This window comes from Palaemon carinicauda, unplaced genomic scaffold (assembly GCF_036898095.1).
Source record: "Palaemon carinicauda isolate YSFRI2023 unplaced genomic scaffold, ASM3689809v2 scaffold5, whole genome shotgun sequence".
NCBI lineage: Eukaryota > Metazoa > Arthropoda > Malacostraca > Decapoda > Palaemonidae > Palaemon > Palaemon carinicauda.
The window spans coordinates 267,561-285,015 of NW_027171761.1; the positions used below are offsets into that span (position 1 = coordinate 267,561).

The following is a 17,455-nucleotide window of genomic DNA, read 5'->3' on the forward strand; positions in this document are numbered from 1 at the left end:
GTGTGATTCAATTGACTTATTTAACTTTTAATTCAGTTTATCTGTTTCTGGAATTCCTATGAATTGTAGTGTTAGTACTGTAGTTCAATTATTAAGGAATAAATCATAGTGGAATTACAAATTAGTATACGCCTTTACTATTTTGCTTTGTAGGTGTTTAGTTAAAGTGAAATCAAGAGAACACTGAGAACCCTAGGATAACTTCGTAAGTTTTGTTTAGCTGTTTAGTTTTCTTTTTCTTGCATAATATTTGCTAAAATTTCACGTTACAGTTCTGCTTATCAGACCTCCAGCGTCAGAGGTATCAAGTGCCCATGATAAACTTTTTAAGCCTTTTTATCGTGTGACTATTTTATGGTTGCTGTAGAATACAAAGTCAATTTTCACTTTAACTTCAGGAAACTAAAGCTTGAATCATGATTTGGATGGTAGTCATCCCGGCTCAATTAGGCTCGGCCACTAGATGGATTAATGTAAGCTAGTTGACCATGTGTAGTAATTAAACAAAGGAAATACGCTGTAGAAGGTTACCTGTATAAGCACTATCTTCCACAGAGTATTAGCAACACATCTTTTCAGTTTGGATTTCTGCATTAAGTCCTCTTTCCCGCTGAGCGCAGGTGCAGACTAGACTTCCGTTTTCTGATGCTCTGACACTTCCATCTTTTGAAAGCTTCAGACACACTTTTTACTCTCCCTTTAAAGTTCCTATAACTTTCGGTGCAACACTGGATTTAATTAGGGTATGAACCCTAAACTCTTTCAGCACACTTGATACTAAAGTTTTGCAACATTCAATTAGAATATGCACCCTAAATTGATGCAGCACACTTGGTACTAAACTTTTACAACATTCAGTTATGGTATGCTCCCTATATTGAAGCAGCACACTTACAGCTAAACTTTTAAACTTTTGCAACATTTAATTAGGGTATTCGACCTATAACTTGCAACATATATACAGGCTTCCCATATCTAGGGAAGGAAAATGGTGACTATGATCCATAGCAGTAGAATGCTAGGGTATTACAGGTTGCAGCTATAAGTACAGCCTGGATGGGGAGCCTCTGGCCTCAGGTATCCAAGCTGCCTGTTCTCTCAGATGATAAGTCCCCCCTCCCCCCCATCCCCATGTTATCTGGACAAGTAGGAAGGATCTGACTCTTAACACGAAACGGTGTAGATTCGCTAGTCTGGTCAACTTCGTGGCATCTGGGTCACTAAGAATGGTGGTGGTAATTCCAAAGATCATATTAGGGAGTTTTTTTTTATCCAATGCCGGTAGTCTGCCAGTAAGTCAGTGAAACAGTGAAAATGGATCTTATGTCGCCAGTCAAATCCCACCCCCTGAAAAACGGCCAGGCCCCTCATCAATGATTGGGTGTCTCTAGCTGCTAGCGTGAGATGCAGTATTATGTGCTTGTCATGCTTGATGATGAAAGGATAACTTTTGTCATCTCCTTGGCTGGGGGAAGTGTGTTCCAGGCCACACAAGCCGACTGCTATGCAGTCCGGGCTTCTAACCATCCGCTCTATGTTTTTCCAATAAATCTCCCGCTCTTCTCTGAGGTGGACGCCAGTGGTTTTAACTTCGTCCCGGTGAGAGGATAATACTTGGTGAGTGGCATTCGTTTCTGACAGCCTCCAATTATATCCGGAGCACCTTGTTGTCCCTCACAGGAGTTACCTTGGGGGTGTCCAGCTGGCTTGTAATACTCTCTAAGCATAGATCTCGGTGCACTATCTAGGGATCTCTGGAGGGCTTATGCCCTCCTGGCAACGTAGGTTGACAGTGGTTGTCAACAGCCGATGATGGTCCCACTAACTTCATTGTACCCTTTGGAATTGGCTCAGTAAGTAATAGCCATTTGATTGCCTGAGAAATAGGCAGCCAGGGTATTTGACAGACATTGCTAGTGCAGCACCGCAATGAAATGAGGGCGGCCAACAGACCAGGTGCTGTATACTGCATGGCTGTTGAGGCACTTGTGCAACGTTCATCAGCATCACCTCCATGCTAGTATTTCATTTGGTGCCACGTCCTGCTGTGGGCACCATTAACCTGAAATGCCATTAGCGTATGCTTTGCAAATAATTTACTTAATCAGCAAATTGATTATGCTCTAGGTGTTAAGGTTCCACCAAAAAGTAATATTCCACTACACCTTACTACCATTGGGACTAGTGGTAGCACCTGCCCGGTCAGGTGCATCTCCCTTATTGGTAGTGGCCTAGCTATCTGAGTCAAGTGCTTGATCTATTGAAGCCAGAGCACAAACCTCCAAGGAGGTCAATCAAAACTACAGGATTAGAAATATGCCTTACCATTGACTAAAACAAAATCTTGTAGGGTACCAACAAAGAAAGGCACTTAATGAGCTCATGATTAGTGAAAAGACCTCATTTATATGGGAAAAATAAATTCTTTTCATTTATATGAGGCCTTCCATTAAGATTTAAGTCAAATGCTTTTGATTTATAGAGAATTATGGTTGTGAAATAGCAAATAAACAACAAAGATGGTAATCAAAAGTGTTCGATATTTGAGTACATGTACATTTTTTCTTTGTGTATACAGTATGGCAGAAACATGTACAAGTTGACTAAGCGAGGCACTATTGGGCCAAGGTATATATGTATATATGAACTACCAGGTGGTCCTATAGGGTATTGTCTTCTATGGAGTGTCTGGAAGTTTGCTCCAATCCACATGTAGGCTGACAGGTATATCAAAAGTTGTTTTGAAGTTATTGTGAGTGTTGCTGTGTTTAATTATAACTATGTCCCAAATTGACCTGGTGAAACTTAGATGATGTTTGATTAAGAATATATTTGTAGATGCTTAGCCAGAGGAGTTGCCATTATTATATGATGCAGTAGAACTGCCTAATTTTGACCTCTTTGCATTTCGTCTTTAGTTCATTCTATAGATAACAAGAATGTTGGTTCTATATCTTAGGCCACAGTGTAATCACAGATTAAAAGTAGGAAATGCCCAGTATGGTAGACCTGTGTAATCATTATCTTAAAGTAGAATATTTGGGGAAATGAGCTGAATATATAATGAAAATTAGAAAATCATATAAAGGGAGGTGGGCTGTTTTTCAGTAAGATTAAAAAAGGTTATAGATTTACTGTGTTCATTGTGAATCACATTACTAAAGATTATTATTAAGAATTATTAGTGCAAATTGGTTAATATTTTAAGTGGTAGAGGTCCTTGTTCTTAACTTTTCAAATGTCTTAGCAACCTGAAAGTAATATTTTACTTTACACCCCATGTTTGGATCAGCTTTGGAAAGTTCTAAAGAATCCATTCCTGACCTAGACAACTGGTGCCAAGATGAAATACGCTCTAAAAGGAATATTATTTGTATTCAGTGCTTTTAATGAATTATTCATGAAATTTTGCACTGTGATTTAACAGGTTGGTAATAGAAACGTTATCCATGCTGTTACCCGTAGACAATCTTCCGTTTCATTTGGCACATTAATAACTTTCGTACGGAAGTTTTTTTTTATGTACAAGTAGATTAACTCATCTGAGATAATGGCTTCTCTGTTAAATAAATGTTTTAGAGATTCTCCTTAGTTGCAGATTAAAAACACTATTTTCTTTTATTTCTTAACAGGAGAGATTTGACAATATTAAAAGGCTGTGCTTCCTTTCTGACCTTCATTTATCCACCAATACGCTGGCTCTCCTTACGCCAATGTGTTGAAGAATTTGCAGATGTTATGTCTGGTCAGGTATGTTGATAACAAGAAGAACTTGTTTTGTTGTTTATTCATTGTTTTATGTATACAGTAGCTATATACACACACACACACACACACACATATATATATATATATATATATATATATATATATATATATATATATATATATATATATATCTTATTACTAATTAAATTAACACCAGTTGGAAAATCATGATGCTACAAGCCCTAGTGCTCCAACAGTGGAATTAGCCTTGTGAGAATGGGAAATAAGGCAATAAATAAACTATGTATGTGAAGTAATGAAAAAATATAAAGTATTTAAAAATACATATTGTTAAACTAATCTTTAACTTATAAACCATGACGAGAGACCTTTGTCATACTGTTGTACTTAGAACATTTACAGCAAGTTTTAACTTCTGATAGGTCACTCACTGATTCAACTGTCTGACTAGGAAGATCATTGTGCAATCTGGTTGCATTAAATAAAAACTCGTAGAATACTGAGTAGTACAAGAGGAAGGCCAAGGTTTGGGTGGATGGATGGAGTGAAGGAAGCTCTGGGTGATAGGAGGATAGATGTGAGAGAGGCAAGAGAGCGTGCTAGAAATAGGAATGAATGGCGAGCGATTGTGACGCAGTTCCGGTAGGCCCTGCTGCTTCCTCCGGTGCCTTAGATGACCGCGGAGGTAGCATCAGTAGGGGATTCAGCATTATGAAGCTTCATCTGTGGTGGATAACGGGGGAGGGTGGGCTGTGGCACCCTAGCAGTACCAGCTGAACTCGGTTGAGTCCCTTGTTAGGCTGGAAGGAACGTAGAGAGTAGAGGTCCCCTTTTTTGTTTTTGTTTCATTTGTTGATGTCGGCTACCCCCCAAAATTGGGGGAAGTGCCTTGGTATATGTATGTATGTATGTATTGATGAAGAAAGCAAGACTGATAGAATTAACTTCATACATAGTACTACGTACAGGATGGTACAGTCTGGGAAGGTCTGAATGCAAAGGATGGTCAGGTTCATGAAAAATCCTTTGCAACGTGCATAGAGAACTAATTGAACGACGGTGCCATAGATTAATGTTCAGGTTAGGCATGAGAAATTTAATAAAACAGCAAGGTTTTGTCGAACAAAATGAGGTTAGAGTGAGCAGCATAAGACCAGAGAGAACAATACATGAAAGAAGGTAGAATGAAAGAATTAAAACAAAATTCTTCAGTATAGACTGATCGCTGAAAAACTTGAAAGTCTTCCTCAATAAGCTAATGTTTTGTGCAATTGAAGAAAAAACAAACCAAATGTGTTTCTCAAAAGCAAATTTACAAGGATTAATGAGGTAGAATCTTTTAAGTATTTAGCAACTATAATGTTTAATTCAGGATATTTAGTATTAGAGTTTAATGAAAGATTGAAAAAAGATAATCATACAATGGCTAGGTTAAGTAAAATTTGGAAATCCAATTGCCTGAAATTTCAAATAAAAATCAGGCTATATATCAGTTTGTGAAATTGGTGTTACAGTATGGACGTGAGTCATGGTAAGACAATTAAACAATATCCAACAGATTTTGTAGATTTGAGAACAAAGACCTCAGAAGGATATTGGGAGCTAAATGGTTTGATAGGATTATGAATGAAACTACAAGAGAGATTACTTGAGTTCCATATGTGAATGAGATCATGGTGAGGGGTAGATGGAAGATGGTTATTGGCATGCTCTTCAAACTCCCAAGAGAGATTAGTTCACTAAACTTTTAACGGGGCTCCACAAGGCACTAGAAGAGTTGGAAGACCCAGGACTAGAAGTGAAAAGAAGGAGATGATGAATGGGGAAGTATTGATTTAAAATCTCAAGATAGAGACGACTGGTTAAATCTAATCGAGGCCCTCTGCGTCAGTGGGTGTAGGAGGTGATAATAATGATGATAATATAGTTAAAGAAACATTTTTAATGCAAATATCTGGATACTGAGGAGCTACTGTCACTCACATACTTACAATTATACTTTGAGTTATGTTACGGTTAAATCTCATGCCCCATAATTTGCACCATGCACTAATTTTAGCTAGATCTCTATTAAAAGATTCAGCAACAGCAGATTTACATTTGGTAGAGGGAATTGATGCAAAGAGAGTAGCACCATCTACATATGCAGCAAGCTTGTTTTCTTAGCCAAACCACATATGCGTATAGGCTATAGTAGGAAAAGTAATGTGCCAAAAACAGTACCCTGAGGAATACCATATATTACATTTCTATAGTCACTATGGTGCCCGTCAACAAGTATTTTCAATCTATTTCTTAAAAATTCAGTGATCCTGAGAAATGACTCCCCTACTCCCATCTGTTTGAGTTTGAAAACTAGGGCCATATAGTTAACACAGTTAGAGGCAGCACTAAAATCAAGGCCAATCATATTAACTTTATGACCACGACCATTGGAAATTGTCAGAAAGGCATCACATGCTTCAAGGTCCTCGCAAAAACCTAACTGAAAAATAGGAACAGATTATCTACTTCAGCTTACCTATTTAAATGTTATGCCAAAATTTGTTCATAAACTTTAGGTATTATGTGATCACTGGAAGTTAGGTGGTAATTATTTGGGCTGCAGATACCAGAAACACATTTACTCATTTGAGTGATATCAATTCTCCAACAAGTGCCAAAAAACCTGTTCTTGCTAACTTGGCTTTTGCAAAGGCCTTGTAGCATGTGATGCTCTTCATACGAACTCTAGTGCTGTACAGAAATCCCTTGAGTGTGGCCAGGAAGTGCGTAGGATTGATCTTGATTTAATGCTGCCTTCAACTGTGTTAATCATGAGGCCCTTGTTTTCAAACTTAAATGATTGTGAGTAGGAAGATCTTTTCTTAACATCAGTATTGAATTTTTGACTAATAGATTGTAAAGAGTTGTTGTTGATAATAGTGGATATAGGAATGTAATATCTGGTGTTATCTAAGAAACCAGTCCAGTTTCCAAGTTATCCTACCAATACAGCAAAAGCTCAGTTACTGCAACTTGAAATTGGGAAATTTCTAGAGAAGGATGTGATAGAAGAAATCATAAACCCTTCCTTGGGGTTCTCCAAAAGCTTAGGAGGTTGTAGACCAGTTCTAGATGTCCCAGCACTTAGCAAGTTCACAGTGCTTACAAAGTTCTCCATGGGAACATCCTCAACAGTTCTGGAAGCGATCAAATTAATAGATTTGATGTTCTCGATAGACCTCTTTAATGCATATTTCAACATACTGATTCATCTTAATTCAAAGACATACCTTCACTTTGTCAATAAATGAAAGGTGTACCAATTAAAGTGGGTATGTTTTAGACTCAGGACAGCTCCAAAGTTTTTCACCAGAATGTTGGTTCCATCTCGAAATGGTTAAGGTTACTAAGACTAAGAGTTCTTTTGTACCTTGACGATTGGCTAATTTTATGTGATTCATTGGAGAGGATTCAAGTTCAACAAGTTTGGTTACTCAGATTTTATGTTGACTGGGTATCTTACTTCTTAGTCAAACTCAAAGAAGTCCCTCTTGGATCCGACTCAAGATTCTATATAGTTTCCTTTTCAAGTTTTTCCATCAAAGAGGAGCAAGTATTTTCTTCTTTCGCTACAAAGGTTAAAAAATCCAAAAGCATGTCAATGTTACTGTGGATGATCTCCTGCATGAAATTTGTCACTGCTGGCCTTCTGAAAATAAGGATTTTTCATTTTTATCTCAAGTCACATTGGAAGAAGACGACCTATCCAGGCAACTTAACTAGCCTCACAGGATTGACTTACATCTCCTAAGATACCTGTATGACTGGCTGATTCTAGTAGACTCGGTAGCAACCTTTCTTCAGCACTGAGATAGACTTCTGAGGCTTTGCCAAATCCTACCAATAATGAAGCAACTTCATCGATTGAGCTAGTGGGATCATTGTAATCGATTGTCATGAGTCGTAGTAGAGTTGAAAATCCCAGACCTATCCCTGTTCACAGATGTTTCACAGGAAGGGTAGGAAGCAACTGTGGATCATGTACATCTCCCAGGAAAATGAACTCCACAGGAAACAAAGCTACACATCAATTGCCCTCAGTTACTAGCCATGCTCAAGACTTCAAGTTCAGGAACCACTAATAGTAAGGAAGACAGTGTTGGTATTTTTGGACAATATGATGTCTATAGCCTACATCAGGAACTAAGGGGCTACAAGATTGCATTCCCTGTATTATTATTATTTCTTTCTAAGCTACAACCCTAATTGGAAAAGCAAGATGCTATAAGCCCAGGTGCTCCTACAGGGAAAATACCCAAGTGAGGAAAGGAAACAAGGGAAAAAAGTTAACTTTAAAATGAATATTTCCTATATAAGCTATAAAACCTTTAATAAAACAAGAGAAAGAGGAATAAGATAGAATAGTGTGCTCGAGTGTCCCCACAAGCAAGAGAACTCTAACCCATGACAGTGGAAAACCATGATACAGAGGGTATGGCACTACCCAAGACTGCTGTAGAGAGCAATGGCTTGATTTTGGAGTGTCCTTATCCTAGAAGATCTGCTTACCATAGGTAAAAAGTCTCTTCTACCCTTACCAAGAGGAAAGTGGCCACGGAACAATTACAGTGCAGTAGTTAACCCCTTGGGTGAAGAAGAATTATTTGGTAATCTCAGTCTTGTAAGGTGTGTGAGGACAGAGGAAAATATGTAAAGAATAGGCCTGACTATTCAGTGTATGTGCAGGTAAAAGGAAAATGAATTGTAACCAGAGAGAAGGATCCAATGTAGTGTCTGACCAGTCAAAGGACCCAATAACTATCTAGCAGTAGTATCTCAATGGGTGGCTGGTGCATTAACTCAAATTTAAACTTTATGCTACTGTGTTTTGCTGCATCTCATCAACTAATATTAGACCAGGCAATTCTGAAAATTGCTGAATGGAAGGAATTTCTAACTTTTATTTTTATCACTTACCAACATATTTAAGGCCTTAATCAATGTGTTATGATATATTGGAACAATAAGATTACACAAAAATGGAAAAGGTGATAATAATTCCTCACTTTCATTGTCGGCCTCTGAGTATTCCTTTTTTTCATTTTCATGTTGTGCAGGAGTACCGTGAAAATCAGCTGATCTCTTGGTTTATTTTCCATTTGAAAATTGAGATAACTGCTGGGGCACATAGAGGACTTTTTTTGTTTTTAGATATACTGTGTGATATGAACTAGTGGCTGAACTTGTAAGCGAACAGCGTACACTATCAATTGAAAAATGATGAAAATGATCTATTTTAGTTGCAACTTCGTTCACCCCCTCAGAATTTAGATGAATCATTTGATATGCCATGTCATCACCATAAGTAATATGAGACTGATCAGAAGTGCTTATTTTAACAAGTGGGAGGATATTAAAATTAAGACAACCCACTTGGTCTTCCCCCTCACAATTTAGTTGTATTAAAGAGCGACTAGAATTCTGGTTTTGCAAGGGTTTAGCAGAAGGAACTAAAGTATTTAAAGTTTTTGAGGCTTTGTGTGAGGCTTTCGAGTCTGTGGAGCACAGTGTACATTCAGAACCCTTACTGAATGCAGCACTATTAATATTGAATTTATCTTAAGGGTTAGGTTAGGTTTGGCAACAGTGTGTAAAGGACCAGAATTACCATTAATAAGGGAGGATTCATTGCACTTCTGAATTTTAATAAAGGAAGAGAGTTTTGTCAAAATCTTGTGAAATTCATTGCTGTCAAAAGATGGCTGAACTTGTGCATTATCGAAAGGTTAAGGCTTGTCATTATCGTCATCCTCCCCGCTATAATCGATTAACATAGTCTTCCCCTTCTTCTCCCCTAAGCGTCCTTTTTGCTCATAAAACTCTTAACTTGGCCACCAACCATTGAAAAAATCCTTCCCATTAGTTGTTTAAACCACAATATTACCCCAACACGATACAGAAAGTGAACGCTGATCATAATTTCCCAGGAATAATTCCCATGCACATTTCAGGCAATAATTGCTAACAAAACCAGGGGAAGACCTCTTAACCTCAGTATGTAAACATTCTGGAGACAGTGTGATTGCAGTCGATCGATGAAGATAACTGAAGAGATGAACAATATGTAACTTATCAGTCAGGTGTTTCTTACCACTTACCACTAGAAGATTCCATTTCTTTTGTTAAGGGCATGTATTTATTGAAGGGAAGAAATTGAGAAGAGTTTGATAATATTTCAAATTTTAACGAAGATAACTAGATCCAAACAACAGAAGTTACTGCAGTAAAGGTGTTAGTAAATGTTAAATTACTTAACCCTTTAACCCCCAAAGGACGTACTGGTACGTTTCACAAAGCTCATCCCTTTATCCCCATGGACATACCAGTATGTCCTTGCCAAAAACTGCTTTATACATTTTATTTTGCATATTTTTGATAACTTTATGAGAAACTTCAGGAATTTTAAATATTTAACTTAGCCGGTGAATATATAATAGCTGCAACTCTGCGGCTTGACAGAAAACACACTCAAAAACTCGCGAGCGATCGCTATGAAGGTTGCGGGTGTGCCCACCAGCGCCACTATCGGCCAGATACCACTCTTGCATGTAAACAAACCCTTCAATTCTTCTCTGTCGACGTTGACGACAAGACGTATCAATACTCGCTGTAGAACCTGGAGTTTTCTCAACATATTTGGTGAAGTACTTCATTTTGGTTTGAGCTTTCGCAGTGCAGGTGTTTTATCTTCATCTTAAATCTTGAACTCGTTTTTGGATAGATTTAATTTTTGATGACAAGAGAGAGAGTATGGACTTTCTTTGACTTTTAAATGGCCAACCCTTCCCTTAGACGGAAGTGTGTTTTAGGCTTTTAGCAATTATCTTATCACGCTATAAATTAATTATAGATTTTCCTCTATATATTTTATATCTCAACCGCCTTTATTAGGCCTCTTCGATTAGCTTTCCATTTATAATAAACATCAAAATAAATTTTAATGATTTGTTTATATGCGACCTTTCCTGAGAGTAGGCGGTCCTAACTTGGAAACCGAAGTTAAACAACGTTGAGCCCTTTTCAATCGTAAATAACTTTTACAGAGGAGGCATACTACCAGCTAATGATTTAAAACTTATTAAATGAAATATTTTTAGTAAATATTTCATGATAGTTTTTTTCTTTGAGTAGTCTTCGTACTGTTTCAAAGATGAACTAACGTTTAGTTTATTTATGCTACGCAGTTTGCGCTCTATCGTTACGATAGAGAGAGAGTATCACGGTTTCACTTTGCAGAAAGAGTAAATCGATTCTGACGTTTTGTTCTTTTTTCTTTCAAAGCTTAAATGTTTTAAAGACTATTTTAAAGGAACTTTTAATTGAAAAACCTTTCAGTTTTTTCCTTTGGTCAAATAACCTGTTTATTGACGAAAGGTAAGTGGGCTCTTCTCTTCGGTGCGAAATCAAGAGAGAGAGAGAGAGAGAGATAGAGACGGAGAGAGAGAGAGGAGAGAGAACGTTCCGATCTTTATCTCGTCCCAAGCGAGTAACGTTGTTCTCGAGTTACTCTCGTCCCTAGTCTCTGTACGGGGAGAAAGGATAAAACGTTTTTAGTTTTTATTCTCGTCCCAAGGCACTGTACGGTGAGAGATTGAAAACGTAATTTTGAATGAAATAGTGTTTAGTCTCTTCCCCAGCCACTGATTTTTTTATCTTAAAATATGTTTACTGTTTTTTGCTGGTATTAATGTGCTTACATTATACGACTGATTTCGCAATTACAACCTTTTGATGAGGGTAGAATTGCGTGCTTCAGGTAGAAATCAGTTTTATTCATACCTAATGTGAATTGTTAAAAAATTCGATTTCAGTGAAATAAGTGCAAAACAGAAAATCGTAGTGATAAAGTGATATTGCGCAAAGTGTTATCAGTGTTTCGACCGAGGGTTCGTCTGTTCGTGCCTGTCGTTCGCCTAGTCCGGGACCTCTTGCAAGCTCCCAAGCCCAGGGGAGAAGTAATGTCGTACGACTTATGGGTTCGAGAGGCCTTGATCAGCGAACAGACGTTCCCTCTATGGTATCAGGTGTATCTTACCAAGATCACCCCTACCATAAGGCGAGAGAGACGATTTTCTCCTCGTCATCCGAAGGCTTTTCGCATAAGAAACCGTGGAACAAGGTTTCGAGGCCCTTTAAGCGAAAGTCAGTCCTTTCAGGACAGGTCCAGCGTCCTGGTTTTAACTATTAGGACAGCTCTGACCCTATGCAGTCATCGGAAGACTGCTCGCTGCCTAAACAAAAGCGTAACACAGACTCCGAGAGTCTTTTTGTAGGCAAGGTTTTGCAGTCACAGACGTTACCCTCGTCTCTTACCGCAACCATTCCCGTTGATCCTAAATGGGTTGTACGGCAAGACATGCAGAATAAGCTTGCCTCCCTTATGGAAGACTATTCTGCCGATAAGTCCGTTGAGCCTAGCCGTTTATCTCATCGAGATCCTGGCCTTCAACCACCCTAACGTTCCTTTGTGCGTCCTGTTGACGTTGGCGTAGCCAAGTCACGTCAGTCAGGTTGTTTAGAACCACACTCGATGCGGTCTCGTGTGGATTTTCAGCCACATTTGGACGTTAGGCCACTTGCTGATGCTCCTGTTGACGTTCAGGACGTTCGCCAACAATCGGAGTTGACTTGTTTTGACGCTGAGCGTCAACCTCCGCATTCTAGAGTTGTTTTGACTGCTCAGTCTAGGCGGTCAAAGCAGTCTCGAGTGGACGCTGTGCGTCCTCACGCATCTGTTGTTGTTGACAGTTCACAGACTGTCAAGCAGTTACATGACGTTGCGTCCTGGTCCGCTACTAATGCACCAGTGCGTGTGGACTCTGCTTGTAAAGCATTGCCACCACGGTAGGTCTCTCCCTTGCTTGAGACTCGGCTATTGTCGGACAAGGTTCCTTCAGATGAGGAAGTTGCTGTTCCCCCTCCTACTGATATTCCCTTGAGGACTCTGTCAGACGGAGAGGAGCCTAAAGCTGCTTAGCCCTCTATGGACTTTAAATAAATCATGCTGATTTTTAAGGATCTTTGTCCGGATCTTTTTGTAACTGTTGCTCCTCGTTCGCCTAAACGTCAGAGCTTACACTAGGCCTAGCTACTTCGAAGCCGTTGTTTTATAAGCTAGTGCTCTCTCGCTCTTCTAAGAGAGCTTTACGTTGGCTAGGCGACTGGTTTATCACCAGGAGGAGTTTGGGGGAGACAGCCTTTGCTTTCCCTTCTTTTAAGCTGGCTTATAGAGCGAGAGTCTGATATGACACGAGAGAAGTTCTCGGCTTGGGAGTTCCTGCCTCTGCCCAGATAGACTTCTCAAATCTCATAGACTCTCCCTGGCGCCTGGCCATGAGACGCTCCAAGATTTTACAGGTCGACTTCAGAGCTATTTTTGAGCCTTTGAAGTTTTGCTGTACAATTATGTCATGCATAAACAAGGCTTTCAGGGATGGCTCCAATGATCTGACAGCCACGTTTTCTGCAGGAACAAGTCCCTCAGGGATGGCTCCAATGATTTGGCAGCCATGTTCACTGCAGGAGTACGTAAGAGGCAAGTGCGCTCAATGTGTTCATTGTCAAGACAAACTTCACCATGAAGTCTACCAGGCTGTCTTGACAGCATTTATGGAAGGCGACTGGATGGTCTCTCTCGACCTTCAGGAGGCATACTTCCACATTCCTATACACCCGGATTCCCAACCGTTTCTGAGGTTTGTTTACAGGAATGTGGGGTACCAGTTTCGAGCCCTGTGCTTTGGCCTCAGTCCTGCGCCTCTCGTGTTTACGAGGCTCATGAGGAATGTGGCAAAATCCCTCCATCTATCGGGGATCCGAGCCTCCCTGTACTTGGACGACTGGCTTCTCAGAGCATCGTCCATTCTTCGCTGTCTGCAGGATCTACATTGGACGTTGAGTCTGGCCAGGGAGTTGGGACTTTTGGTCAACCTAAAAGTCCCAACTGATCCCATCCCAGATTATTCTATATTTGGGGATGGAGATTCGCAGTCAAGCACTGCTCGAAGTCCAACTAATGCTGAAACGAAACGTTTATTCAGTCAGGAGTTGGAACAGTCTCGTAGGGACTCTCTCTTCCCTGGAGCAGTTTGTCTCACTAGGGAGACTACACCTTCTGCCTCTCCGGTTCCATCTAGCCTCTCACTGGAACTAGGACAAGACATTAGAGACGGTATCATTCCCAGTCTCCGAACCAGTAAAGGCATGCCTGAAATGGTGGGACAGCAATATCAGTCTGAGAGAGGGACTATCCCTAGCAGTCAAGAACCCAAACCACGTGTTGTCCTCAGACGCGTCGGATTTGGGTTGGGGTGCGACCCTGGACGGTCGGGAATGCTCGGGTCTGTGGACCTCGTCAGAAGAGCATGCACATCAACGGCAAGGAGCTATTAGCAGTCCACTTGGCCTTGATGATATTATGAAAGCTTCTTCGAAACTAAGTGGTAGAGGTCAACTCAGACAACACCACAACTTTGGCGTACATCTCCAAGCAAGGAGGCACACACTCCTTCACGCTGCTCGAGATCGCAAGGGACCTTCTCTTATGGTCAAGAATTTGAGGCATCTCCCTGTTGACGAGATTCATCCAGGGGGACTTGAACGTCTTGGCAGACTGTCTCAGTCGGAGGGGTCAGGTGATACCCACGGAATGGACCCTCCACAAGGACGTGGGCAAGAGTCTTTGGGCTACTTGGGGTCAACCCACCATAGACCTCTTTGCCTCCTCGTTGACCAAAAGGTTACCAATCTATTGCTCTCCAGTCCTAGATACAGAAGCAATCTACATAGACGCGTTTCTACTGGATTGGTCTTTTCTGGACTTATATGCATTCCCACCATTCAAGATAGTCAACAAGGTACTGCAGAAGTTCGCCTCTCACGAAGGGACAAGGTTGACGTTGGTTGCTACCCTCTGGCCCGCGAGAGAGTGGTGCACCGAGGTACTTCAATGGCTGGTAGACTTTCCAAGAAGTCTTCCTCTAACGGTAGATCTGTTACGTCAGCCCCACGTAAAGAATGTCCATCAAAGCCTCCCCGCTCTTCGTCTGACTTCCTTCAGACTATCGAAAGACTCTCAAGAGCTAGAGGCTTTTCGAAGGAGGCAGCCAGTGCGATTGCAAGAGCTAGGAGAGCTTCTACCATTAGAGTATACCAGTCGAAGTGGGAAGTCTTTCGAGACTGGTGCAAGTCAGCATCTGTGTCCTCGTCCAGTACCTCTGTAGCCCAAATCGCAGATTTTCTTTTACATCTGAGAAAGGTTCACTCCCTTTCAGCTCCCACGATTAAGGGCTACAGGAGCATGTTGGCTTCGGTCTTTCGACATAGAGGCTTAGATCTTTCCAACAATAAAGATCTCCAAGATCTCCTTAAGTCTTTCGAGACCTCTAAGGAACGTCGTTTGGCAACTCCTGGATGGAACTTAGACGTGGTCCTAAGGTTCCTCATGTCAGACAGGTTTGAGCCATTACATTCAGCCTCCCTGAAGGATCTCACCCTCAAGACACTTTTCCTAGTGTGCTTGGCTTCGGCTAAAAGGGTCAGTGAACTTCATGCCTTCAGTAAGAACATCGGCTTTTCTACAGAAAAAAGCCACTTGTTCACTTCAACTTGGTTTCCTGGCCAAAAATGAACTGCCTTCTCGTCCTTGGCCTAAATCTCTTGATATTCCTTGCTTATCAGAGATCGTAGGCAACGAACTGGAAAGAGTATTATGTCCTGTTAGAGCTCTTAAGTTCTATTTAGCTCGTACTAAGTCATTACAAGGTAAATCTGAGGCATTATGGTGCTCAGTTAAGAAACCTTCATTGCCTATGTCAAAGAATGCTTTGTCATATTTTATCAGATTTTTTTAATACGAGAAGCTCATTCTCACTTGAATGAGAAAGACCGATGTTTGCTTAAGGTTAAGACGCACGAAGTTAGAGATATAGCAACCTCCGTGGCCTTCAAGCAAAATAAATCTCTGCAAAGTATTATGGACGCGACTTTTTGGAGAAGCAAGTCAGTGTTCGCGTCATTTTACTTAAAAGATGTCCAGACTCTTTACGAGGACGGCTACACACTGGGTCCATTCGTTGCAGCGAGTGCAGTAGTGGGTGAGGGTTCTACCACTACATTACCCTAATTCCAATATCCTTTTTAATCTGTCTCTTGAAATGTTTTTTAATATTGTTTTTTTGGGTTGTACGGAAGGCTAAGAAGCCTTTCGCATCCTGATTGATTTGGCGGGTGGTCAAAGTCATTTCTTGAGAGCGCCCAGATTAAGGGTTTGATGAGGTCCTGTTGTATGGGTTGCAGCCCTTAATACTTCAGCTCCTGGGAGTCTTTCAGCATCCTAAGAGGATCGCTGGGCTTCGTGAGGAAGACAGACTTATAAGGCAGAGTAATCGTCTAAGTCAACTTCCTTACCAGGTACCTATATATTTGGGTTTTGTTATATTGATAACTGTCAAAAACTCTTAGCTTATACGCTGTAAACTTAATTAACTCTGGTCTCTACCCACTGCCTTAGGTGTGAATCAGCTATTATATATTCACCGGCTAAGTTAAATATTTAAAAATGATATTTTAATTATACAATAAATTTTTGAATATACTTACCCGGTGAATATGTAAATTAAAGGCCCTCCCTTCCTCCCCAATAGAGACACAGCGGGACGAGAAGAATTGAAGGGTTTGTTTACATGCAAGAGTGGTATCTGGCCGATAGTGGCGCTGGTGGGCACACCCGCAACCTTCATAGCGATCGCTCGCGAGTTTTTGAGTGTGTTTTCTGTCGAGCCGCAGAGTTGCAGCTATTATATATTCACCGGGTAAGTATATTCAAAAATTTATTTTATAATTAAAATATCATTTTTCCAAAAGAATGAGATCAACCTGACCTCTCTATGACAAAAATTAAGGCTGTTAGAGCAATTTAAGAAAAATATATTGCAAAATGTGCTTGAAAAAAAAAATGCCTGGGGGTTAAGGGTTGGAAGGTTCCAAATAGCTTGGGGGTAAAAGGGTTAAAATTTGCAATCAAAGCAGTCAAATAATAGCCAACGTAACTTCAATAAAAGAGGGAATGTGAGTGACCAACATTCCTGCATACACATAAGCCCAACACTACAGCTGTTGGTCAGATATGTTCACGTTACACAAAGGCAGGAAAAATTCTAATCACATTGTTCATTAGTTCATAATGAACCACTGAAAATTGATTTGAATAGCTAATTTGCAGAGGGAAATAAAGATGTCTTATTTAGATACCATTCGACAAGAAAACTGGTAAGTTGGAAGAAATATGTCGTATCCTTGACTAATTAGTTGCCGTCAACTGCCAGGTGGTGTAGTGATTCACAGAGGGGGAACATTTTGCATGGAGAGAGAACAGGAAATTTTTATTTTACTGTAAAAGTCAACATAGCTTCTAGTAGAAGGCAATATGAATATCTAGGTAGTTTCATAAAGATAAGAGAAATACTTCCCCTGAAAGGGAAAGAAGGCTATGAGAAAATAATTATTTATATGAAGTAGTTGTTATATTCTTTTTTGTTATTCCTCATCCTCTAAGTCTTATGCAAGGAATGTTTAAATCTTGACCTACTTGGGTACTGTCATTCCTTCTAGCTGTCAAGACACAAGTCTTTACCAGATTCCTAACGGGCTTAGGTTTACTGACAACAACCTTAGATAGTAT

The 17,455-nt window shown here is 40.2% G+C and overlaps 1 protein-coding gene across 2 annotated transcripts in view; it reads left to right on the plus strand.

Moving 5' to 3' along the window:
* Positions 1-17,455, plus strand: part of LOC137637030 (uncharacterized aarF domain-containing protein kinase 2-like) — a 190,853-nt gene that overhangs the window by 132,359 nt on the left and 41,039 nt on the right. For both annotated transcript variants that reach the window (XM_068369341.1, XM_068369340.1), the window contains exon 8: positions 3,633-3,750. In XM_068369341.1, the coding sequence (XP_068225442.1) occupies positions 3,633-3,750 (118 nt within the window). The remainder of the gene's footprint in view (positions 1-3,632; positions 3,751-17,455) is intronic.